Source organism: Marmota flaviventris, chromosome X, assembly GCF_047511675.1.
Source record: "Marmota flaviventris isolate mMarFla1 chromosome X, mMarFla1.hap1, whole genome shotgun sequence".
Lineage (NCBI taxonomy): Eukaryota > Metazoa > Chordata > Mammalia > Rodentia > Sciuridae > Marmota > Marmota flaviventris.
Window position 1 is genome coordinate 111708155 of NC_092518.1, and position 27143 is coordinate 111735297.

At 35.0% G+C, this 27143-nt stretch overlaps 1 protein-coding gene across 5 annotated transcripts in view; it reads right to left on the bottom strand.

Annotated features, from left to right (window-relative positions):
• The window catches only part of Smarca1 (SNF2 related chromatin remodeling ATPase 1), an 82652-nt gene that overhangs the window by 36346 nt on the left and 19163 nt on the right, over positions 1-27143 (bottom strand). For all 5 annotated transcript variants that reach the window (XM_071606450.1, XM_027940048.3, XM_034637216.2 and 2 more), the window contains 7 exons: positions 23298-23407; positions 21616-21842; positions 20468-20589; positions 16366-16518; positions 15139-15271; positions 14199-14347; positions 4600-4719 (listed from right to left, as the gene is read on the bottom strand). In XM_071606450.1, the coding sequence (XP_071462551.1) occupies positions 4600-4719; positions 14199-14347; positions 15139-15271; positions 16366-16518; positions 20468-20589; positions 21616-21842; positions 23298-23407 (1014 nt within the window). The remainder of the gene's footprint in view (positions 1-4599; positions 4720-14198; positions 14348-15138; positions 15272-16365; positions 16519-20467; positions 20590-21615; positions 21843-23297; positions 23408-27143) is intronic.

Below are 27143 nucleotides of genomic sequence, written 5' to 3' on the forward strand. Positions count from 1 at the left end.
TTATTATTACTGTCAGGATTCAATTATAAAAATACAAATCATCATAATTATTAAAAATTTTTGTGTACCTGTACATCATTATTTTGCTAAAATTAGAAACATAGGAAAAATTCTCTTAACCAATTTTCCTCTAAAAATGTGGATGGGACTAGGTATGTTGCTCAGTGGTAGATTGCACGCTTAGTATGCAAGAAGCCCTGGGTTCAGTCTGTAGCACTACAAAAAACTGTGGATAAGAAACTCCAATAAGGGGCTGGGACTCTGGCTTAGTGGTAGAGCATTTGCCTAGCATGCGTGAGACACTGGGTTCGATTCCTGGCACCACATACAATAAACAAATAAAATAAAGGTATTGTATCCATCTACAACTACAAAAATATTTTTTTAAAAAAGAAGCTCCAAAGAGTGCTAGGGTTGTGGCTCAGTGGTAGAGCACTTGCCTAGCACATGTGAGGCACTGGGTTCGATCCTCAGCATCACACAATTTAAAAAATAAATAAATAAAGATATTGTATCCATCTGTAACTAAAAATATTTTAAAAAGAAGAAGCTCCAATGATATTTAAACTATTAATATTTTTCCACTTTATAAAGCATTCTTAGTACCAATAAGCCCCCAGGAATAATTGTAAAATTAATAAAATTCTTATCACATAATTGGATCTAAAAAGCATATTAGGAAGGCAATTTTCACCCTGTGCAGACAGGCTATCACCTCCATCTCAGCAGGATAGAACATAAGCAGTCTGAGTTAAGATTAGAGATAACAGACAAATATAAAAACAAAAAACTTATCAGAAGCAAATGACAACAACAAAGCATTATCAATATACTAGCTTCCATGCAAACTAAAATGGTTAACACATCATATTTTTCAAGACCTAAGAATGGAGCTTTTCCATTTTAATAAAAGTCATAGAGATCAGCTCAAAAATGTAATAGCTTTATGGCCCAAGTTGAGAAATAAAATAAATAATGGTAGAATTGGATCATAACTTGAAAAAATAAACATCCATAAGTCCATTTAGGTGTGGTGGCACATGTCTGTTATCCCAGCAACCCAGAAGGCCAAGGTAGAAGGATTGCAAGTTTGAGGCCAGCCTCAGCAATTTACTGAGATTCTGTCTGAAAATAAAAAATAAAAATGCCTGGGGATGTGGTTTGATGGTAAAGTGCCTTGAGGTTCAATATCCAGTAGAAAAAAAAATCTGAGTCCATACTGATAAATAAATAAATGCATAAATGAATGGGAAAAAGGGATAGTTGCTCCCTATAGAAAAATTCCAATTGCCCAAAATATAGATAGAATAAGGGAAATTAAAAAATGCCATTTGGCAAACACCATAATAATAACTGTTGCAGGCAGACTCCAACAACAGATGCTAAGATCAGTGAGTAAACATTTCAGAACATCTCCCACAAGATATTTATCAATTACAAATGGAAATACTCAGGGCATATATGATATTGGTATATTTTAGACTAAACAGACACAATTGCAACTAAGTCAAGAGGGCTAACATCACCAATAATAAAATATACCAACATCATATATTCTCTGAGTACACAGCATCCCTTCTGTGGTATTCTTGCCAAAAAAAATGCATAATCTCAGTCAAATCATGACAAAATGTCAGACAAACCCCAAATGAAAGACAAACTACAAAATAACTAATAGTCTTCAAAACTGTCAAAGACAAGCAAAAACTGATGAACTGTCATAGACAAGAAAGACAGAGAGCAACAAAATTGCAATGTGGCCCAAGAGAAAGAGAAACAAGCCACAGACTTGGAGAAAATATTTACAAAAGACATATCTGATTAAAGGTCCATTCTCCAAAATATACAAAAAACTCTTAAACTTCAAAATTAGGAAAAGAGGCTGGGCATGGTGGCAAGTGCCTGTAATACCAGCAGCTCATGAAGCTGAAGCAAAGCCAGCCTCAGCAATGGGAGGTGCTAAGCAACTCAGTGAGACCCTGTCTCTAAATAAAATACAAAACAGGACTGGGGATGTGGCTCTGTGGTTGAGTGCCCCTGAGTTCAATCCCCAGTATCCCCCTCCTAACAATTAAGTAAAGAACCCAACTAAACACTGGGCAAAAGAAAAAATTGAAAATGGGCAAAGACCTGAACCTAAGAAAATATACAGATGGTAATTAAGTATTTGAAAATATGTTAAAATATGTCATTAAAGAATTACAAATTAAAAAACAATAAGAAATTTCTACACACATATTATAATGGTGAAAATCCAAAAACACTGACAATACCACATGCTGGCAAAGACACTAACAGGAACACTTACTCACTGCTGGTGGGAATGCAAAATAGTATAGCCACTTTTGGAAGACAGTTTGGCAGTTTCTTACAAAACTAAGCCTACTCTTACAATAAGATCCAGCAACCATTCTCCTTGGTATTTACCCAAAGGAATTAAAAACTTATGTCAACAAAATATGTGCACACTGATATTTATAGAAGCTTTATTCATAACTTCCAGAACTTGGAACTAACCCAGATATTCTTCAGTAAGTAAATGGATAAATAAATAAACAGTGTTACATCCAGACAATATTTCTCAGTACTAAAAAGAAATGAGCTATCAAGTCATGGAAGAAACCAAAATGCATATTACTAAGTAGAGGAAGCCAATCTGAAAAGGCTACATATAACTATATGATATTCTGGAAAAGAGAAAACTATGGAGACAGTAAAAAAAAAATCAGTGGTTGGGGGGGGTTGAGAATAAGGAAAGGTGAATGGGCAGAGCACACAGGATTGTTAGGTCGGTGAAAGGACTCTGTTTTACAATGGTAGATATATGTCTATGCATTTATCAAAACCCATACAGTATGTCACACCAGTAGACAGCCCTTATTTAAATGATGGACTCTGGGTAATAATGATGTATTAATCTATGTTCATAAGTATAACACATGTACCACCTCTAGTGAGGATATTGATAGAGGGTAGGAGGTCTGTATATGTGGGGAGGACAGGGGGTATATAGGAACTCTCTGTACTTTCCTCTCCATTTTGCTGTGAACATAAAACTGCTTTTAAAAATAAAGTCTATTTTTTTTTTGAAAAATGCAATGTGGGATCCTAGGCTGGATCCTCTAAAGCAGGAAAAGGACAAAAGGGGAAAACCTGGGGTTCATTTCCCAGATTCAATAATTAAAACTAACACATAAATTGTTACCATTCCAGAAAGCTAAAAGAATATATGTGAACTCCATTCTTTCTTACAACCATTGTGTAAGTCTAAAATCATTTCAAATAAAAAAGCTTTAAAATTACTGCCTTAATTTCAGTTTAAACAAACAAAATTAATAAACCCCACTTCTTCAGCAGGTCCTTTATGTACATGCTGTACACTACAAGAAATTATTTTTTCAAAATAGACCACAAACAACAAAGTCCTTCAGACATTTAATTAACAAAATATCAGTAATATTATTCCTCATATAGTTAATACTAAATTTCAGGCATTGTTCTAATTGCTTTATGAATATTAACTTATTTCATCATCATGATCATTCTATGATGTAACTACTATAACCTGCACTTCACAGATGAGAAATCTGAGTATCCAAAGTCATTCATTTAGTGAGACATGACATTTCAGTCCAAATTGAGAGTTCAACCACAATCTTATACTGCTTCTCAATAATAAAAGTAGTAGTACAGGTTCAGCACACTAATCTGAAAATCTGATATCCAAAATGTTATAAAATTCAAAACTTTTAAAAATTTTTGGAGTGAGGCTGGGGCTATATAGATCAGTGGTATATTGATGTATTGTCTGTATCTTTTTTAACCTATAGGTTCCCCTCAACTTCTCTATTTTTCTTTGCTAATGTATTTGGTGAAGAAATCGCATTGTTGTCTTTTAAGTTACTCACACTATGGATTTTGTTGATTCTGTGTCCAGGGTGCTGTTCAACATATTCATGGTTATTTTAGTCCATTTTGTGTTGCTATCATAAAATACCTGAGGCTGGATGCTTTATAAAGAAAAAAAGATTTATCTGGCTCATATGTTTGGAAGTCCAGATATAAAAAATTATCAATACATTACTTGTGAAAATATGTGAATTCTCTACCTTTTTTAAAGTCAGAGCACCTGCCTCGCACATGCGAGGCACTGGATTCGATCCTCAGCACCACATAAGAATAAATAAATAAAGATCTTGTGTCCACCTACAACTAAAAATTTTTTTAATAAGCTTTAAAAAAAGAATTTTTGGAGCATTTCAGATTAAGGGTGCTCAACCTGTAAAGTTTAGGCAAATTTTCTAAAATTTGAAAAACTCCAAAATCTGAAACATCTCTAATCCCAAACATCTCAGAAAAAGGAGACAATATGCAGTGGCTATAACAAATATGATGATGATGATGATTATGATGATGATGATGATGGAGGAGGAGGAGGAGGACCTAACCAAATATATGAAAGGTATCCCCTGCCTGAAATTTCTTCATCTACATCAACTTTATATCAGAGTATTTTACTGAACAGTGATTATGTTATTTTATCATCATTACGAGAAGAAATGCTGATTTGAGGATCTAATGATTGAGAATAAAAGTTACCTTCTGTTTTTCTCTATAGTCTTCTCCTTCAAACTTGTACAAACTTTGCTCAATATCCATTCTAAAATTTCTTAAAGAAGATTCTCCCATTTTCTGCAAACGTTCATTCATCTCTGCAGTCTAAAATTGAATACATTGAAATGAAAAAATTATCAATATATTACTTGTGAAAATATATGAATTATCTACCTTTTTTAAAGTCAGATTTTGACATGAAATATCCAGTCTGTTAATTTACAAGGTAAGAATGCAATGCTAAATAAAACTTGAGTATGAATTTGACTTGTCCTGGACTGGGAGTATAGCTCAGTGGTACAGCACTTACCTAGCATGTGGGAGGCCCTGAATTCCATACCTAGCACCACAAATAATTATAATAATCATTATTATTACTTAACTAATCTCAAGTATTTTTAATATTTAAATTGTGCTTCCTAAGTATTCTTACTTAGGTTTTTTTTTGTTTGTTTGTTTTTTGTAGTTGTAGGTGGACAGAATACCATTTACTTATTTATTTGTTTGTTTGTTTATTTATTTATTTTTATGTGGTGCTGAGGTTCTAACCCAGAGCTTCACATATGCCAGGCAAGTGGTCCGCATCTGAGCTACAACCCGAGCCCCTAGGCTTTCTTTAAGATACTTTATCACCAAAGATGTAGAAGCTACATTATAATTTCCATTATATATATATATATATATATATATATATATATATATATATATATATATATGAATGATTTTTGGCAGTACTGGGGATGGAAGTCATGGCCTCATGCATGCTAGGTAAGCAATCTACCACTGAGCTATATTTACAAACCCTTTTTAAAGTCCCATTTTGAAGCAGGGACTAAGTTGTCCAGGTTGGCCTCAAACTTTGATCTTCTTGGCTCAGCCTCACAAGTAACTGGGATTACAGGTGTGTGTCTACTGTATAATTTTAATGAGATAAATAGTTAATGCTAAAATAAGGGCAAAGTTGAACTAAAGCAACACATTTTGCATACTGATATGAGACATACTAACACAAAACTTTTCAAAAAGTTGGATATGACTCCAAAATCAAAAATCTTCTGAAAAACTAATTCAACCAATTTATAGAATACATAGTTGCTAAGGTTTAGATACAGTTTGTCCCCCAAAGGTTCATGTGATGAAAGTCTAATCCCCTGTGTAATGGTAGTGAAGTGGTAGGACCTTTAAGAGATAGTGATTAGGTCTTTAAGGGAATTAATGTATTTCTTTCAGGAGTGAAATAAGTCTTACAGAAGTATACTCTTGCTCTTACAGGGACTAGAATGAGAGTGGGTTGTTCAGCTTCTCTGCTTGCTCTCTTGTTTTCTCTCTTGCCATATGACTTTTCTTCTCTCGCACCATGTGTTGCTAGCTGCCTGCACAGAAGCCAGCGCCAGTACTATGCCCTGACTTCCAAACATCTGAGCCAAATCTTTTTTTCTTCATAAAATATCCAGCCTTAGGTATTTTATAATAGCAACACAAAATGGACTAAAATAACCATGAATATGTTGAACAGCACCATGGACACAGAATCAACAAAATCCATAGTGTGAGTAATTTAAGAGGCAACAATGCAATTTCTTCAGCAAATACATTAGCAAAGAAAAATAGAGAAGTTGAGGGGAACCTATAGGTAAAAAAAGATACAGACAATACATCAATCAATGGCAATGTATAGACCTTATTTGCACTGATATTTTTAAAGAAAACTTTTTTAAAGTAAAACTATTATTAAACAATTAGAAAATTGACCAGTTAAAAAATATTTTGGAACTCCAAGATGGCGGAGTAGAGGAGAACCAGTTACTGGCGTGACTCCGAGTGAGTGGTCGGACACTTTCCCTCACAGGGGCTGTCATTCACGAATTTACGCTTCATACAGCATGTGACAGGATTTTAAATAGCGGTTTGTTGCAAGCCCAGCCCAGGATGCAGGTAAACCAGGGTCGCTCTTTGCTACGGAAACTGGCCCACAGCTCCGCTGCCACAGACGGGCAGAGTATAAGCTCTGCACAGTTCTGGTAGCGGGGAGACACAGTGTTACTGATCCTTCAGGGCTGTAGCGGGTCAGACTGCAACCCAAGTTACCACAGGGCACTGGACCTAGGACCAAATTCTGGACATAGCTTAGGAACAGAACAGCCCAACTTCCTCCACCTCACTGGACACCCCAGCATGGAAATGAGTGGTCGCCATCTTGGAAAATCTACCTGATCAACTTTTGGCGGGTGCAGCTGACAGTGCAATGAGCGTCTGAACACGTGTGTGATTCCCAGCCCCCCCTCCACCCAGCTGTAGTAACTCAAAACGGTTCTCGACAGCTCTCAGTGGGCATAGCTATCAGAGCCAAGTGCAAGTGAGAAAGTGCCTGATCTCCAACTCCCCCTCCCCCAGCTCTGATAACCCAAAACCTTTCTTGCCAGCTTTCGGTGGGCATGGCTATCAGAGGGAATACACAGAACAGGTTGCTGGTTTCCAACTCCCCCTCTCCACAGCTGTGATGACTGGGTGACTACCCAACACAGAATAGCGCTCAGTGGATCAGGAGCGTGGGTGGCCAGGGCCCCGCATGCCTAGAGTGAACCCAGGGCTGCAGAAGAGCCTGGGGGGCAGAAGAGGTAACGGGGATAGAGACAGGGAGCAACCCAGAGACCAGGATTGGAGAGGCACCTGGCAGGGGAGGGAGAGCCACCTCACATGGATTGCTTCCCCCACCCTGAGGGCAGAGACTCAGCCTGGAATGCACAATGACACCTACTGGAAGAGAAGAAAACAGAATTCTAAGAGTGCATTTTTTTCTTCTTTTTCCTTCTTTCCTTTTTTCATCTTTTTTTTCTCTTTTCCTCTCCTTTTTCATTCCTTTCTCTGTATCTTTTCCCCCCTTTTTTCTTCTTTTCTTTTTTTCTTCCTCCTTCTCTTGCTCTCTCAACCTCCCAAGTGATACTATTTCTACTACATGTAATTTACTAAATGCAAATAGGTTTTTGTTTCTGTGCTTCTTATTGTCCTCCCATGTACTTAACTACCCTAAAACACCTCCTGTCTATTCTCCTTCTAATAACCCCTTCATTAGAGTTCTCCTCCAAAGTAGCTCAGATAGATTAACCCCATACCCTCACATCTTTCCCCCTTAACATAAAGTCCTACACCCAACACTTAGTCCTCTATATGCCACCAGAAACTGTATGCCTTTTATGAAGCTAATGAATATATTTAAATTATAATTGAATCCAAAATCTCTAGACAGAAGGACTAACTATAAATATATTAATAATAAAAACTAGCTAATAGATGACTTATACTTGATATTGGGAACTGTTTACATTGTCTCCCATCACAAAGGAGAGATCTCGGAACTATACAAGAGCAATGCAAATCTATAGGGGGAAAGCAATAACACAACAGTCACACAGAGCTGGAAAGAAACACGAGCAATATGAAAAGACAAGGAAAGAAAGGACCACAAACAATGCAGGATAATTCAACATTAGAGGAGATAACAGCTACAGCAGAAAGAATGTCAGATAAAGATTTCAGGATAAACATGATTCAGATGATCTCGAGTCTCAAGGAAGACCTAAGACAGCAAATGCAGACAATGAAAGATCACTTTGAAAATGAATTACATAAACAAATCCAAAAAGAAAAAGAAAAACTCTACAGGAAAATAGAGGTTATACAAAAAAAAAAAAGAAATTCTGGAAATGAAGGAAATACAAAACCAAATTAAAAACTCAAATGAAAGTATCACCAGCAAAGTAGAACAATTAGAAGACAGAATATCAGACAACGAAGACAAAGCATATCATCTCAAAAAGAGTATAGACAGCTCAGAGAGACTGATAAGAAACCACAAGCAGAACATCCCAGAAATTTGAGATAGCATAAAGAGACCAAATTTAAGTTATTGGGATAGAGGAAGGTATAGAGGTCAAACCAAAGGAATGAGCAATTTGTTCAATGAAATAATTTTAGAAAACTTTCCAGACATGAAGAATGAAACCGAAATCCAAATCCTAGAAGTCTACAGAAAGCCGAATGTGCAAAATCATCAGAGATCCACACCAAGACACGTTATAATGAAAATGCCCAACATACAGAACAAGGAGAGAATTTTAAAAGCCACAAGAGGAAGGAAGCAAATTACATTTAGGGGTAAAACAATTAGGTTAATGGCTGATCTTTCAACACAGACTCTGAAAGCTAGAAGAGGCTGGAACAACATATTTCAAATGCTGAAAGATAATGGGTTCCAACCAAGAATCTTGTATCCAGCAAAATTAAGCTTCAGGATGGAAGATGAAATAAAAACCTTCCACCATTAACAAAAGGTAAAAGAATTTGCAGCTAGAAAACCATCACCTGAAAACATCCTTGGCAAAACATTACATGAAGAGGAAATGAAAAATAACAATGAAAATCAAGAGTGGGAGGAAAAACTAATCAAAGAAAAACAAATCAAGTTAAATAACAGAAATAAACAAATATGGATGGAAGAACAACCCATATCTCAATAATAACCCTAAATGTTAATGGCTTAAACTCACCAATTAAGAGACACAAGCTAGTAGAATGGATCACAAAACAAGACCCAACAATATGCTGCTTACAGGAGACGCATTTGATAGGAAAAGACATACATAGACTGAAGGTGAAAGGTTGGGAAAAATCATATCACTCATATGGGCTTCGGAAACAAGCAGAAGTATCCATACTCATATCAAATAAAATAGATTTCAAGCCAAAGTTAATCAAAAGGGATAAAGAGGGACACTACATACTGCTGAAGGGAACCATACACCAACAAGACATAACAATCATAAACATATATGCCCCAAACAATGGTGCAGCTATGTTCATCAAACAAACTCTTCTCAAGTTCAAGAGTCTAATAGACCACCATACAATAATCATGGGAGACTTCAACACACCTCTCTCGCCACTGGACAGATCTTCCAAACAAAAGTTGAATAAGGAAACGATAGAACTCAATAACACAATTAATAACCTAGACTTAATTGACATATATAGAATATACCACCCAACATAAAGCAGTTACACTTTTTTCTCAGCAGCGCATGGATCCTTCTCAAAAATAGATCATATATTATGCCACAGAGCAACTCTTAGCAAATACAAAGGAGTACAGATACTACCATGCATTTTGTCCAATCATAATGGAATGAAACTGGAAATCAATGATAAAATAAGGAAGAAAAATTCCTACATCATATGGAGAATGAACAATATGCTACTGAATGAACAATGGATTACAGAAGACATCAAGGAGGAAATTAAAATATTCTTAGAGGTAAATGAAAACACAGACACAACATATCAAAATCTCTGGGACACTATGAAAGCAATACTAAGAGGAAAATTCATTGCATGGAGTTCATTTCTTAAAAAAAGAAAAAAAAAACAACAAATAAATGATCTCACACTTCATCTCAAAACCCTAGAAAAAGAAGAGTAAAACAACAGCAAATGTAGTAGAAGACAAGAAATAATTAAAATCAGAGCTGAAATCAATGAAATTGAAACAAAAGAAACAATTGAAAAAATTGACAAAACTATAAGTTGGTTCTTTGAAAAAATAAATAAGATCAACAGACCCTTAGCCATGCTAATGAAGAGAAGATAGAGAACTCAAATTACTAGCATACTTGATGAAGAAGGCAATATCACAACAGACACTTCAGAAATACAGAAGATAATTAGAAATTATTTTGAAATCCTATACTCTAATAAAATAGAAGATAGTGAAGACATCAATAAATTCCTAATGTAAAATAGACCACAACAGAATAATCATGGGTGATTTTAACACACCTGCCCAGATTGAGTCAGGAAGGTATACACAACTTAAACAGACCAATATCAAGTGAGGAAATAGAAGAAGCCATCAAAAGATTACCAACCAAGAAAAGCCCAGGACCTGATGGATATACAGCTGAGTTTTACAAGACCTTTAAAGAAGAACTAATACCAATACTCTTCATCTATTTCAGGAAGTAGAAAAAGAGGGAGTACTTCCAAATTCAATCTACGAGGCCAACATCACCCTGATTCCTAAAAAAGACAAAGACACCTCAAAGAAAGAAAACTTCAGACCAATATCTCTAATGAATATAGATGCAAAAATCCTCAATAAAATTCTGGCAAACCAAATACAAAAACATATCAAAAAGATCATGCACCATGATCAAGTGGGATTCATCCCCAGGATGCAAGGTTGGTTTGACATATGGAAATCAATAAATGTAATTCATCACATCAATAGACTTAAAGATAAGAACCATATGATCATCTCGATAGATGCAGAAAAAGCATTTGACAAAATACAGCACCTCTTCATGTTCGAAACACTACAAAAACTAGGGATAACAGGAACTTTCCTCAACATCATAAAGGCTATCTACGCTAAGCCTCAGTCCAGCATCATTCTAAAAAGAGAAAAATTGAAGGCATTCCCTCTAAAATCTGGAACAAGACAGGGATCCCTTCTCTCACCATTTCTATTCAACATAGTTCTTGAAACACTGGCCAGAGCAATTAGACAGATAAAAGAAATTAAAGGCATAAAAATAGGAAAAGAAGAACTTAAATTAGCTCTATTTGCTGATGATATGATTCTATACCTAACAGACCCAAAAAACTCTACCAGGAAACTTCTAGAATTAGTAAATGAATCCAGCAAAGTGGCAGGATACAAAATCAACACCCATAAATCAAAGGCATTCCTGTATATCAGTGACAAATCCTCTGAAATGGAAATGAGGACAACCACCCCATTCACAATATCCTCAAAAAAAAAATAAAATACTTGGGAATCAACCTAACAAAAGAGGTGAAAGACCTATACAATGAAAATTACAGAATCCTAAAGAGAGAAATAGAAGAAGACCTTAGAAGATAGAAATATTTACCTTGCTCATGGATAGGCAGAATTAATATTATTAAAATGGCCAAAAAAAATGGCCATATTACCAAAAGCACTATACAGGTTCAATGCAATTCCGATTAAAATCCCAATGGCATTCCTCATAGAAATAGAAAAAGCAATTATGAAATTGATCTGGAAAAATAAGAGGCCCAGAATAGCTAAAGCAATTCTAAGAAGGAAGAGCAAAACAGGTGGAAAAATAAGAGGCCCAGAATAGCTAAAGCAATTCTAAGAAGGAAGAGTGAAACAGGTGATACAGCGATACCAGACCTTAAACTGTACTACAGAGTAAGAGTAACAAAAACAGCATGGTACCGACACCAAAAAAGACATGTAGACCAATGGTACAGAATAGAGGACAAAGAGACTAACCCACAAAATTACAACTACCTTACATTATACAAAAGTGCTAAAAACATGCAATGGAGGAAGGATAGCATCTTCAACAAATAGTGCTGGGAAAACTGGAAATCCATATGCAACAAATGAAACTGAATCCCTATATCTCACCATGTACAAAAGTTAACTCAAAATGGATCAAGGACCTAGAAATTAAACCAGAGACTCTGCATCTAATAGAAGAAAAAGTAGGCCCTAATCTCCATCACATGGGGCTAGGCCCCAATTTCCTTAATAAGACACCTATAGCACAAGAATTAAAACCAAGATAAAACAAATGGGATGAATTCAAACTAAAAAGTTTTTTCTCAGCAAGAGAAATAATATGTGAGGTGAACAGGGAGCCTACATCCTGGGAGCAAATTTTTACCCCTCACAAATCAGATAGAGCTCTAATCTCTAGGTTATATAAAGAGCTCAATAAGTTAAACACCCAAAAAACAAAAAATCCAATCAATAAATGGGCCAAGGACCTGAACAGACACTTCTCATAAGAGGATATACAATCAATCAACAAATACATGAAAAAATCCTCATCATCTCTAGCAGTCAGAGAAATGGAAATCAAAACTACTCTGAGATACCATCTCACTCCAACAAGAATGGCAGCCATTATGAAGACAAACAACAAGTGCTGGCGAGGATGCCGGGTAAAAAGGTACACTCATACACTGCTGGTGGGACTGCAAACTGGAGCAGCCAATTTGGAAAGCAGTATGGAGATTCCTTGGAAAGCTGGGAATGGAACCACCATTTGACCCAGCTATTCCTCTTCTCAGACTATACCCAAAGGACCTAAAAACAGCATACTACAGGGACACAGTCACATCAATGTTTATAGCAGCACAATTCACAATAGCTAAACTGTGGAACCAATCTAGATGCCCTTCAATGGATGAATGGATAAAAAAAATGTGGCTTTTATACACAATGGAATATTACTCAGCACTAAAAAATAATAAGATCATGGCATTTGCAGGGAAATGGATGGCATTAGTGCAGGTTATGCTAAGTGAAGTTAGCCGATCCCCCAAAAAATAAATGCCAAATGTCTTCTCTGATATAAGGGGGGTGACTCAATGTGGGGTAGGGAGGGAGAGCATGAGAAGAAGATTACCTCTAGATAGGGAAGAGGGGTGGGAGGGAAAGGGAACAAGAAGGGGAATTGCATGGATAGTGGAAGGAGACCCTCATCATTATACAAAATACATGTATGAAGATGTGAATTTGGTGTCAACTTATCTTGTATACAGAGATATGATAAATTGTGGTATAAAGGTGTATTAAGAATTGCAATGCAAAAAATAATAATAAGAGAGCTCATGTAAAAAAATAAGAAAATAAAAATTTAAAAAATAAAAATTAAAAAAATGAAAGAAAATTTACTATTTACTAGATAATTGATGTTAATAAAGAATTATTGAGGGTTTTCAGGTAGGAAAATTACATACTAAAGTTTCTAAAGAGACCCTATGTTTTAGAAATACATTGTGAAATATTTATAACTGAAATGATATATTTGAGATTTACTTCAAAATAATCCAGCAAAAAAGAAAATGAATTGGAAATATGAATAGGGCAGGACTGGTTGACAGATGTTATAAATGAGTAATGAATACATGGGAACCTATTATACTATTCTGTCTACTTTGGCTTATACTTAAAGTTACTCATAATTTTTTAAAACACACATTAGGGGCTCAGATTGTGGCTCAGCGGTAGAGCACTAGACTAGCACATGCAAGGCCCTGGGTTCGATCCTCAGCACCACATAAAAATAAATAAAATAAAGATAAAAAAATTAAAAAATAAAAACACAATTAAACACAAAATTGTGATACTCTGAAAATAATTTGTGATATTTTAACAAATAATGCTTTACTATCTCACTCATAGTTTTCAAAAAAGATTTTCAATTAACATAACGTATCAGATTAATTAATTGCAAAAACTGAGAGACCTTATACATGTTACGAAACACAAAATATACTTGGTTTTAAGTAAGCACTATTTTCAGTAAGCACTATTTTCCATAGGTAACTTAATTTTACATTGTGGAATGTAGTCTTTTTCAGCAAAATATCATAAAAGCCTAATCTGTCCCTGGAAATAAATCTACAAGTTCTTAAAGAGTATGAGTTATTTTAAACACATAGTTCAGTACAATGCAAATGCAGTGTGAGAAATACATTGGTTTTAAAGCAATCCATTATAGATATGAGATGCTATCTTAACTAACCTTCTTTTCCCCTCTTTCCAGAATAGTTGTAATGTCTTCCTCTGTTAGTTCACTTTCTTTAGAAGCAAAAACATGAGTGGCTCCATGACGTATCATTTGTAACATTTCCTCTTTTGCAAGCTTATTAGATTGTTGGTCAATGAGTCTTCCTAATAAAAAAATTAAAATTACATTCTATCAGTTATATTTCAAAGAAAGCACTGTATAACAGTTAAAATCAACTGAGTGCAGTGGTGCACACATGTAATCCCAGGGGCTATGGAGGTAGAGGAAGGAGGATCACGAGTTCAAAGCCAGCCTCTGCAACTCAATGAGACCCTAAGCAACTTCCTGAGACCTTGTCTCTAAATAAAATATGAAAAAAGGACTGGGGATGTGGCTTAGTGGCTAAGCACCCCTGGGTTCAATCCCTAGTTCAAAACAAAATAGTTAAAATCAGTCACTATTATGTAAACAATATATTAAGCAGCAGCTTTATAAAAAAAAACATGAGTTTTAAAGGTGTTTGTTTAATGAATAACCTACAAGTTTTTCTTCTACCATACTTTCTATTTCACTATGAACTTCTTTCTGTAAAGTTCATTTAAAACCCAGAAGGACAGAAACATTTTTTGTATACAAACTTTTGTTTTGAAAGGAAAGGTACCCTCTAATATACTTTTTTAAAACCTTTAGAAACTAGACATTTTATCTGCTAAATAATATCCAGTACTTTAAAAGGTATGCTATTGGCACTCTATTAATCATAAACTAGTAATTTAACTAATCCATATGTCAAATGCAAGGGTTTCAATTAGGAATATTTCAATTAGCATTTTAATTGATTTTTTTTCTTTAAGTTTTCAAATTTTGGTCAACCTTTATTACTAATGATCTCTTTTGAAGGAAACTGTATGTGTTTTAGCAAAAATCACCTAATTAAGTTTATTCATATAAATACCTTGTTGTATAACAATTGAATCAAGTCGCAGTTTTATCTCAGCTCTCTCTACAATTCTTTCTTCAACAGTGTTGTCAGTGATGAGACGGAACACGCGTACTGGCTTCTTCTGACCAATTCGATGTGCTCGATCCTAATAAAAAGATTCCTACTATAAGACACTAGACACTCTAGATAACATTTAGAGTATAAGTACTAAAACACCTGCTATACTCTTAACACTTTTAAGGAAATGAAGGGCTATCACCATTAGGTTTTTTAGTACAGAAATGCTGTAATTTACTGGAGCTTAATCCATCTTAGTTATATCAAACGTGTAGGCTGATATCATGCTAAAGTAGTGATGATCATGACTCAGCATAATGATTTAAAATATCCCAAAGGTTAAGTATTTTTTAATTTCCTATTATAAAAGGAAGGACTTCTAAGCAAAAACCTAACTGGCATATGACTTTGCATTGCTTCCAAATAAAGCATTATCCCATGACTTTCAAAAAACAAGCATCACTCTCCAAAAAGAAGCATTAGCCCATTATTCCATTTCTTCTTGGGATTCTGCATATATATTTTAGCAATTTTGCATCTTTTAACTTCTGAAATTATGGTCTTTTATCTTTAAATGTGAATCATATTGAGAGAAGTTGTAGCTCTAGTTCAATAAATGAAACTAAAATATCAAAAGGATTGCCTTTAATGTCATGATGAAAGGTCAGAAAAATAGGTTCCTAAAAATAATTTTAGTTGTAAAATAGTTTTTGAATGGTGTCCTTAAGCAGTCCATGTTTTTCTGGAATATATTCCTTTCATTCCTTTTTACCTTCTCTCTCCAAATGTCTTATTTTGAAAGTTAAAATCCAACCTCCCAATACTAATAAAAGACTGTCATTTTTGTCTCTTGATAAAAGACAAAATTGACAAATACTGTAGTTGAAACTTCAGTGTTATTTATTTTCATTTCTTTTTTTTCAATTAGCACAGTAACTTTATTTCCTAGCATAATCTAACTTTTACAAAACTTCCCCAAAATCATTACCCTTTAATGATAAATAACATATTTGTCCTATATAAATACTAATAGTATTCTGAGCTATGATAAATTCCCGATTTGGGGCTAGGGATATAGCTCAGTAGTAGAATGCATTCCTAGAATGCACAGGACCTGGAATCAATTCCCAGTACCACCAAAAAACCAAAAATAAATTCATGACCTCATTAAAAAATACTAACCATAGCTTGTAGATCAACCTGTGGATTCCAGTCTGAATCATAGAGAATAACCACGTCAGCACTTGCCAAGTTAATTCCAAGACCTCCAGCCCTAGTACTCAGCATGAAGATGAATTTGCTACTATTAGTAGCATTAAAGGCCTCTATTGCTTCCTTTTTTGATGAACAAAGGAACAGAAAAAGAAAAAAATCAAATTATAATACCAGAGTCTTGAGAAACAAACATTTTAAAATGGATACAGAAATTTTATATACTTTATAATAATCTCTATGAATATACTTAATAATATTCTTCCATTTTCATTTAAGCATGTTTCTAAATACTGTACTTTGTGAATGGCTATAGAAAATGTATAACATAAATGAATTCCCTAATTTCTAAAAGCTTATACCAATAGAGACAAACTTAGAATGATGACATAGATAAATTTAAGCTAGTAATAATTTATTTACATTCTAAAACAATAGTGAAATGTCTTAATTGACTAAAAGCTAAAATATATTTGGGGGGCAAAAATGTCAGAAATATCAACTTCATTCCCATTAGCTCATGAAGGATTGATAAAAGTGTAGCTTAGAAATCAACCAAGAAAGTTTAGAAATGGAATGAGAGCAATAAATAAAGGGCAAGGCAAGAAGATTTCTATCAGTATGATAACAAGGAATAAATAGGTAAATAATGAGGAAAATCAGGCAAATCCAGAGACAGTAAAAATCTTAGAAGTTAATAGCATGTTAATATCCTCTACATAAACATCTCATACAAATTGGAAACACATCAAGATTCCAATAGAAAAATAAGCCTAAAAGGAACAAATGATTCACAGAATAAAAATGGATAAAAGTATAAGAGTATGTTTAATCTCACTAGTCACGAAATAAATGCAAACTAATAAAATACCACTTTTGAAGCTTAAAAATGATAATATTCAATGTTGATAAGTGGGCAGGGAGACAGGCACTCTTATACATTGCTGCTGCGAGTGAAAATTAGTACCTCTCTGGAAAGCAATTTGGCATTGTGCATCAAGACCCTTAAAAACGTTCATACCCACTAACTCAACAATTCCACTTCTAGGAATTTATCCTAATAAAATAGAGATCTGCTCTAAGTTTTATGTATAAGGACTTTCACTACAGCAGTACTTACAATAGCAGTACTTTCAATAAATTGAAATAATAAACAATAAGGGGTTACATTATTTATAGTACATGCAGAGGATGAAATAGCATCCTTAACTGGCTTTTATAATAGTTTTACTGACAAAGACAAGTATAATATAATATGGAGTAAAAAGACTCAGGGTAGTGAACTTTATGTATAATATATATAGTATGATATCAATTACTTATATGTACCATATATTCATAAAAAGGGTGGCCAGAAATACTTCATTTTCCAAACTTCCTTCAGCATTCATATATTATGTGTATAATCACAAAATGTAGGAAGGTATTTTTTTAAGGAATGGGCTGTTGTGGTCAAAGTTGTAAGCAGAGAAAGTGATTCCTGCTTCCACAGTCAGCAGAGAAGGTAAAAGGGGCAGTATAAAAAGCAGCATGGTATAATGAGAAGTACCTTAATGGAGAACAAAGAGCAAAAACCTGAGTGTGAATCACAACTCTACCATTTATTACATCTGTGATTCTGGGCAAGTATTTAACCTCTCAGACATAGTTTCACACGGAGAAAATTATCCCAATACTTCACCTGGGCTGCTGAGAGAATTCAATTGGAACTTTAAGTTGCCTAGCTTATAGTAGTTGCTTGACAAATGTTAGTTTCTTTCCCTATAAAAGTGAGGAGGACAATTAAGTTGGAGGATGACCAGAGGCTTAACTACTGGAATTTAACTATAATAATGGAGAAAGGGAAAATCTGAGAATTACTGAGAAAATGTACTTCTTCTCAGTTGGCAAACAATCAGAGTAAGGAGTCCAAAGGGGTCTTCTCTTCATTAGGACAAAAGATGAAATGATGGTGGGGCAACAACACAATGGGAAAGGAGGACATATCCAAAAAATAAAGAGTATCTCTGACTTTGCTATATTTAAATTAAAAAAATAAATTCAATACACATAATTCAGTCTCTAAAGAGAGAACATTATTTCAATTTAAAAAAAAAAAAACTAAATTGGGACAGAAATAGGTAATGAACACAGAGATTGGTTCTTGAAGTCAGAAAGTACCTACTATTCTGCCTTGGTATCCTCTTCATTATTCCAAGAAGGATCATCTTGAATGGCACTAGAGGGGCTATGCTTAATGTAGATTTGTAGAAACTGGTTCTCAGGAATAAATCAGGAAAGGCCCCGTAGGCTTCAAGTTATCACCTCAGGGAATTAAAAACTATAGGGCAAGGAATAATATAAGCTTTGAAATGACCCCAAGTGTAAATGTTAACCCAATTGTTTCTGTATAGTAGGTAGCAGAAAACCCTTAATATGAAAATGGTGTGTGTGCTGCTGTGAACACTGTTCTATGCTCAAGACTGACTTCAATAAGGAGACCTGCAAGAGACAGAGTGCTAGTGCTGCTATGGAAGGAGAGAGATGCAGATGAGAGTTCTTGTAGCCTGAAAAGGAGTCCTGAAACTGAAATATAGAAAGACCTGTGTTCAATTTCATAGCATGCAGCATATACTACAATATGCAGTTTAAAACTATGTGTGGGCTGGGGATGTGGTTCAGCAGTAGAGTACTTGCCCAGCAATTCAAGGCCCAGCTTCAATCAAGCACCACAAAAAAGTTACTCAAATTTACGTTTGAACCTATTATATCAACTGATTCTCACAACAATATTGTCAAATAAAAAGCCTAAGTGTTAATTTTATCCTTACGCTATAATTAAAGATACAGAGGCTAAGAGAATTACATGGCTTACCCACACTGCAAACTGGTGGTGTTGATACTAAAATTCAGATGTTCTCAAACTAAGTTCAGTGAATTTTCCCCTATAACACAAAACCAAGATCAAGGGCCTAGAGTTGTGGCTCAGTGGTAGAGCACTTGCATAGCATGCGTGAGGCACTGGGTTCAATCCCTTGTACCACATAAAATAAAAACAAATAAAATAAAGTTATTGTGTCCATTTACAACTAAAAATAAAAATAAAAAACAGCATCAAACCCAGAACATAAGTATAGTCTTAAAACAGAAGCCAAAGGAAAAAACCCTGAAGGATTACAGGAAATAAAAGATAAAATTATCAAAACCTACCCCCAAAAAAGTGCTTCAAAGGATGTAAAATTCATTGGACCCATGAAATCTGTGAGGGATAATCTAAAAACCTATAAGAATTTCCAAATTTGAGAAAGATACTGGGTGCTAGATAGACTTACTAAGCAACTTAACCCTACACACAAACCTTTTAGTGTCCCAACATTCAAAATTCATGATAAACAACTATACCTATGCTGTCATATTTCATTTTTACAAAAGCTCTATAAAGCCAAGATTATTCCCTTTCAGATGACTACATTCCATGAGTTTTAAGGTTGCTCACAAACCTGTAAAATCTCAACTGTTAAACTCATAAATGGCAAAGTTCTCCTTTAGTAGATCAAGAGAAGAAAATGACACAGAATCAGAGGTCAGAGAGTAAGCTGACAAACAATAATCAAAAGAATCATAGAACACGCACGGTGGCATGCACCTATAATCCCAGCAGCTCGGGAGGCTGAGACAGGAGGATTTTGAGTTCAAAGCCAGCTTCAGCAAAAGTGAGGCACTAAGCAACTCAGCGAGACCCTGTCTCTAAATAAATACAAAATAGGGCTGGGGATGTGAGTCAGTGGTCAAGTGCCCCTGAGTTGAATCTCTGGTACCCTATTCCCCGCAAGAAAAAGGGTCACAGGTAGCAGGAGTTAAAGGAGATAAGGATGAAATGGTGTAGTGTCCTTTAGCTAAGTGTGTCTTTGAAGACCTTAGAAAGAATAATTTTTTAAAGTTGATAGAAAAGACACCAAGTTGAAAGCCAGAGAGATGGTAATGAGAAATTCAATGCACCTTAGTTAAAGAAAAGGCAAAAGTTCAAATGATGAAAAACACTGCATAATTGAACTCTGGTTTTTGAAGTCTTGTTTTATTTTCTCTTACTCACCTCTCTTTCTTCATGTGGAGTTTGTCCATCCAGTCGACAATACTCATAACTACGCCACATACAATAATCCTCCAAAATGTCCAGCAAGCGAGTCATCTGACTGAAAATGAGAACCCTTGAACCTGAAACATTTTGTTGAAAAAAAAAAGTTACTCAACCGGTGTAAAAACTAACTTGAAAGTTACAAAAATAAAATTAACTATTATATGGGCTGGGGTTGTGGCTCAGTGGTAGAATGCTTGCCTAGCATGTGTAACACACTGGGTTCAATCCTCAGCACCACATAAAAATAAACAAATAAAATAAAGACATTCTGTTCATCTACAACTACAAAATTTTTTTAATTAACTACTATGTACAATATAAACATACAGCACATAAATACTGCACTAAATACATACCATCAAGGGACGCTACACAGAATTAGGCATTTGTTGAGTTAGGCATTTTTAATGTCTTCAAACATGCTCTACACATTGAAATGACTTAAAGCCCACCTTTACTTTGTCCTGAGGATAAGCAATGGATCCACATGATCTCTCACAGGACAACCGCAATAGTCTCCCAACTAGTCTCCTGGTTCTGGTCTTTCATCCTCAGTAGATCCCCCACACTGCTTCCAAAGTTGTCTAACATTTCACTTGCCACAGCCAAATCTTCTATGACCCTCCCTCTGCCTTTAAAATAAAAAAGACTAAACTCCTAAAGGCCTTCCATAATGTGGTACCATTCATCTTCCTAGATTTCACTAGCTGCTGCTCTATGCCAAATACCATAAGCTCTCCCACTTTCCTTCTTTCACATCTGATTCACTGCCCTAGAGAACTCTTCCCCTCCTTTTACTAATAGCTCACTCCTATACTTTCTCCAGCACTCACCTCAAACATCATCTCTGTAAAGACTTTCCAACTCCCAGTTCCTTAACATATTATAGCACTCATCACAACAAACTGTTCCTCCTCACTACACTATGAGCTTCTCCAAGGCAGAGACTATTATTCATCTCTGAACACTGAGCCTATAGGACAATTCCTGACAAATATTAAGTACTCAATAATGTGCTGAGTGAATAAATATGGAAAATTTTATTCATATACAAATAATTAATATGAATTTATTCCACAGTAATATAAAAATTCATTACTCACCCTGTTCTTTGAGTTTGGCCAACAGTTTATCCAGAACAACCATTTTGCCACTGTTGCTGACAATATGCTCATCCGTGGTATAAGGTGGACCAGGCTCAGCACCATCAAACAAATATGGATGATTACAACACTTCCGAAGTTGCATCAGAATGTTTAAGAGTCGCATCTTGTCCATTTTGCCAGCAGAGTTTAAAACATCAATATCTTTCATCAGGATTTTTGTATACCTAAAATTTTAAACTATAATTAATCATCCATTATTAGAACGGTTAATGTCATAAAGAAATGTTCCTTTGGCAATCAGATTCAGTTTTTGTTTATAGAAAAACAACAAGATTTAATTTGAGGGCTGGGAGTGTAGTTCAATGATAGAACACATACCTACCATATACAAGACCCTGAGTTCAAGCCCCAGAACCGAAAAAAAAAAAAGATTTGAGTTCAGACTAAATATCAGCAATACCAAGATTTGAACATTTTAACCCATGTTTGTTACAGACCTGTATTATCCTTCTCCTGTTTTACTCATTATTACCAACAACTTCGCTCAACTGACAATTACTCAGAGAATTATATCTGATGGTTACTCAATAACTACAATATTGACTGAAAACTGGCATCCAACTTTTACTTGAGTTAAAAAAACATGTTTGCACTAAAAATTTTAAATGTTTGCACTCTCAATTTCTTATACCTGTCTTTACAGGTCTTTTGTTGCTGTTGTTCTGTTCCTGGAAATATTCTGCATTATCTTTTCTAGAACTTCACTTAGGAAAAAAGAAACCTATGTATATACCTGACCAGTATTTAATAATAGCAAACTTTTACTAAGTGCCAGGTATTATGTCAAGGGTGTTGAGTGAATGATCTTACTAAATCTTCACAACTCTAAGGTATCTACTGATATCATGCCCATTTACAGATGGAAATTCAGGCAGGTAAGAGAAGTTAAATAACTTACTCAGGGCCACAGCAAGGGACAAAGCAAAATTCAATCTCAGGTCTGAGTTCAAAGAATCTCTCTTCATACTGGCTTGTATAGTAGATAAATAATTATATATTTTTATATGCTCTAATTTTTAAATAAGCAACATTTACTTCTTTTAGCAAAATTATTATTAACATGTTCTATTTATAATTCCTTATGACTCCCTGTCAATTTCTGCTTGCTTGTATTTATCAAACCATTCAAGCTTCTCTTTTTTGTAATAAATCATTGTTTTAATCATCATTTTCATCTTTATCCAAAATCATTGTTTTAATCATCATTTCCATCATTATTATAGTTATTACTATTTTCACTGATAATGGAAAGCAAAAGTAACCAACAAGTCTACCTGTAACATTACCCCCTTCAATCCTAACATCATCTTCATAAGCTAAGTATTAATATCTCCATTTTACAGAAAGATCACTTAGGTTATTTAACTTACCCAAGCTAAACAGCTATGAAGTAGAAACAAATGGGATTCAAACCCAGATTTATAGACTACAAAACCATTACTCTTTCCAAGGGTTAAATAAAATATTTATCTGTCTTCTATTAAAGTATATGAACTACAAAACTTACCATTTAAATAAAAAATGTAATTTTGAACTAAAGGCATAATTAAATAACTACAAAGATAATTTTTAGTAAATTTTATACACAAATAAATGATAATGGAAATAAAAGAGCTCACCATTCTCGTTGCATCTTACTCAGTCCCAAGTAAATCTTGATTTCCTTTTTAGGAGGCAGACTCTTTTCTACATCAGTTTTTATACGACGTAACAAAAATGGTTTTAAAACCTAAAACATGATAGATTTTATAAAAATGTATTAAATGTTAAATATTAAAAATATGCATCTTATTAACAATATTCTAATGTGTAATTTACTTCCCATTTTATAATATTATAAACACTACCAACCAAGTAATAGCCAAGTAGAAAATCAGAATAGAGGTTATAGCTCAGTGGAAGAGGGAGTAGATAGCATTCATGAGGCCCTGAGTTCAAGTCCCAGCATCATCCAAAAATAGGGAACCTAAATTAGATGGTCATGATTGATGGCACAAAATATATTAAAAATTAAGACAATAAGACTATTGACTATTGAATAAGCACTGAAGAACTTGTTTAAAAAAAAAAACCTGCTGTGATATAAGATTTTTGAACCTGAGAGGAAATCTGGGGTCAAGAGTTCTAATCAAAGATTCTCCAAAAATGAAATCAAAATGCTGGTCAGTTCAAAGTATTTAAACAAATAAAAGCAGAAAAAAAAATGGTTCAATGTTAAGGAAGTCTGGATGAAAAGAGAAAAAAGTGTACACATGGAAGACAGATACTATCAAAAGAAAATAATAATGTTCCAAACTGCAGAATATCTACCTACATTGTGCTAGACATGGAGCCATGAACTTTCTATATAGTATTTAATACTTAAAATAAATCTTTAGGTAAATGTGATTATTTCAATTTTCATAAGTTCATAGAAGCCATTTGCTCATTAGTGGAAGCAGAATTCAAATCCAAACTAAGCTAACTTTAAGATCAATTCAGTTCCTGATTAGCTGTAACAAATCTGTCCAAGTTCTTTAATTTTCCCAACTCTGTTTCCTCATTCATTCCAAAAAATATTTTTGGTTAGCATAAAGTTAAGTATTTTACAAAGGGGATACTGATACCTATCTCCAAGGCTGCTGTGGAAATTTGTGATAATACATGTGTAGAGATTTATCATGGTAGACATTCAATAAACTATAGCTGTTTTTATTTAGAGATCTATGGGGGATAAGGAAAAGAGAAGAGTAAAAATAAGACTTGTGGTTTCAAGCTTGGGGTTCTTAACCTTATCTAAGAGAGACTATGAGGAGTAAGATATTTTCAGCAAAAAGACTCAGAAGGTAGTAGAATATGAAAAGTGTAGTAGTCCCGCTGGGCATTGGTGGTATCAGCCTGTATCAGCAACTCAGGAGGCTGAGGCAGAAGGATCACAAGTTCAAGGTCAGCCTCAGCAACTTAGGGAGACCCTGCCTCAAACTAAAAAATAAAAAGGACTGGCAATGTAGCTCAGTGGTAAATACTCCTGGGTTCAACTCCCAGTACAAAAAGAAAGAGAGAGAGAGAGAGAGAGAGAGAGAGAGAGAGCAACCTGTTGTTTCAGGCAAAACAGTGGATGCCTGAAACAACAGGTTGTACAGGATCCTATGTAAACTGTTTTTTCCTATGCACACATACCAATAATAAAATTTAATTTATAAATTGGGTGTAGTAAGAGATTAACAATAATGAAATAGAACTACTATAATAATATATTGTAATAAAAATTATGTGAATGTGGCTCTCAACACTTACAAAATTTTTGTTTCTAGAATTTTCCACTTAATATATGGACTATGGTTGACTGTGGGTAACTGAAATCACAGAAAACAAAAGTGACAATAAGGGAAAGATACTGTACAGCTCAGGAAAGAGATACAAGAGGTCAATTTGGTAGTTACCAGTATATAGGCAGAAAGTGAAACTATGGGAGTAAATCTCTAGGGAAACCAAGCAGGAAAGAGTTTTCAGCATGAGGAGTGGTTAGCAATACCAAATACTACAGAAAAGCTAAGATACTCACCAAAAGGTATACCCTTAATTCAAACTCTGGAAAGTCACTTCAAAAGACTATGTGATCCCAGTGGTTCAAGAGGCTGAGGCAGGAGGATTAAGAGTTCAAAGCCAAACAATGAGTTGCTAAACAACTCGGTGAGACCCTGTCTCTAAATAAAATACAAGATAGGGCTGGGGATGTGGCTCAGTAGTTGAAAAAAACAAAGACTGTGAAATAGGTTTCAACTGCATGGAATGGATTGAAACCAGTGGTCAATGGGTTCAAGAGTGAATAGGAGATTAGGTAGTACAGATGGAGAGGAAGAGGTTTACTGCTCTTTCAAGAAGGTTGGCCATCAAAGAAATAACAATCAGAGAGCAGTGTCATATATTTATGTGAGGGTTAGGTGGGTGTGGGATTAGAAAAACTGAGCTCTTGGCTCAATGGACTACAACCCATCTACTGGGCATTTACTAAAAGAAGGACTTCCAATTGTAAATATATGTCTTCTGCAACTCAGAAGTATCTATCAAGGACCTGACGGCCATTCTCAGGAATGTAACCATCAAAGAAATAAGGCCTCAGTCTCCAAGATTCCATGGGAGGACAAAATCCTAACTTTGATAATTAACCAGCCAAGAGACACAGCCATGTATTATTAGGCTCCCGCTAGCTTTGTTGTAGATACACGAGTTATGGTGATAATGGTTGTCTAGGTTACTTTCCAGTTGAAAGCTGCTTCTGTCAAAACCACTGACTCTTCACTTGGGCCTGTTCTGGTGTCCAATGGGTGACCTTTTCACATCAGGAGGCCCAAAACTCTACCTTCAGGTTATTGTAATGCCACCGTTTTCTGACCATGGGTCCTCTGAAGAGCCAAGAAGTCTGATTATGTATGCACAGATCATTGATCACTTAACCTCCAATCACCTTTCCCCACACCTCAGAATACCCTGCTTCTTTATCCCACAAATATTCCCAAAACCCATCCTCAGAAAGGCAGATTTGAGATTTGGGTCTTCTACATCCATGGGCTCAGCCATCTTGCAAATAAACTCCTTCTCTTTTGCAAAATTCATTGTTGCAATGATGGGCTTACTGTGCAGATGGCAAAACAGGCTTAGTTCAGTAACACTGGGTTTTTATTTAATAAGGGAGATATCATATAGGGTTTATGTGTTCCATCTAATATAGAGAGAAAGGTAGAAAATTTAGTCAATTGAAAGGATAAATCAGAGGAGAAAGACCTTAAGGAAGCAGAAAAATGTCCATAAGGAAACAAGAAGAGGTGAGATCCAAAGTTCACATTAAAGAATTATTCACTGACCTGAGAAGGTTAACACATATGTAGACATCCTGAAAGATACACATCCTTAAAGGAGTTCTTACATAATGATTTCTATGTTCTCTTTGAGAAGAGAATGAATCTACTTGCAAAGAGAGGCAGAAGGCAGGAGATATGTAGAATAGAAATCTTGAGGAGACTGGGAAAGGTCTGAAATATCTGTCAGAGCATAGATGATCATGTTGAAGAAACACCAGTATCATGAAATCCCAATTTGTTAGAGGACATGAAATCACAGCAGTTTCAATCTGTAGAGCTGTAAAACTTCTTTATCAATATTGAGAAAGCCCAGTATGAAGAAGATCACTCTGTTAATAAGTGGTAGCAGAAATCAAACCCAGAAGAAAAAGAGACAGTTACATTATTCCAATTCACAATTTTGGGGGCAGGTATGAAAGACAGTCAAGGGAGCAAATATGTTTGGGAGAACTGGCCAAAATAAGAGTGGTTCAAGTTACATAAAATGGGCTTATTAATGGATACATAAAAAATCCATAACAGAGGACTGGGATTGTAGCTCAGTGGTAGAGAGCTTACCTAGCTCATGTGAGGCACTGGGTTTGATCCTCAGCACCACATAAAACAAACAAATAAATAAAGATT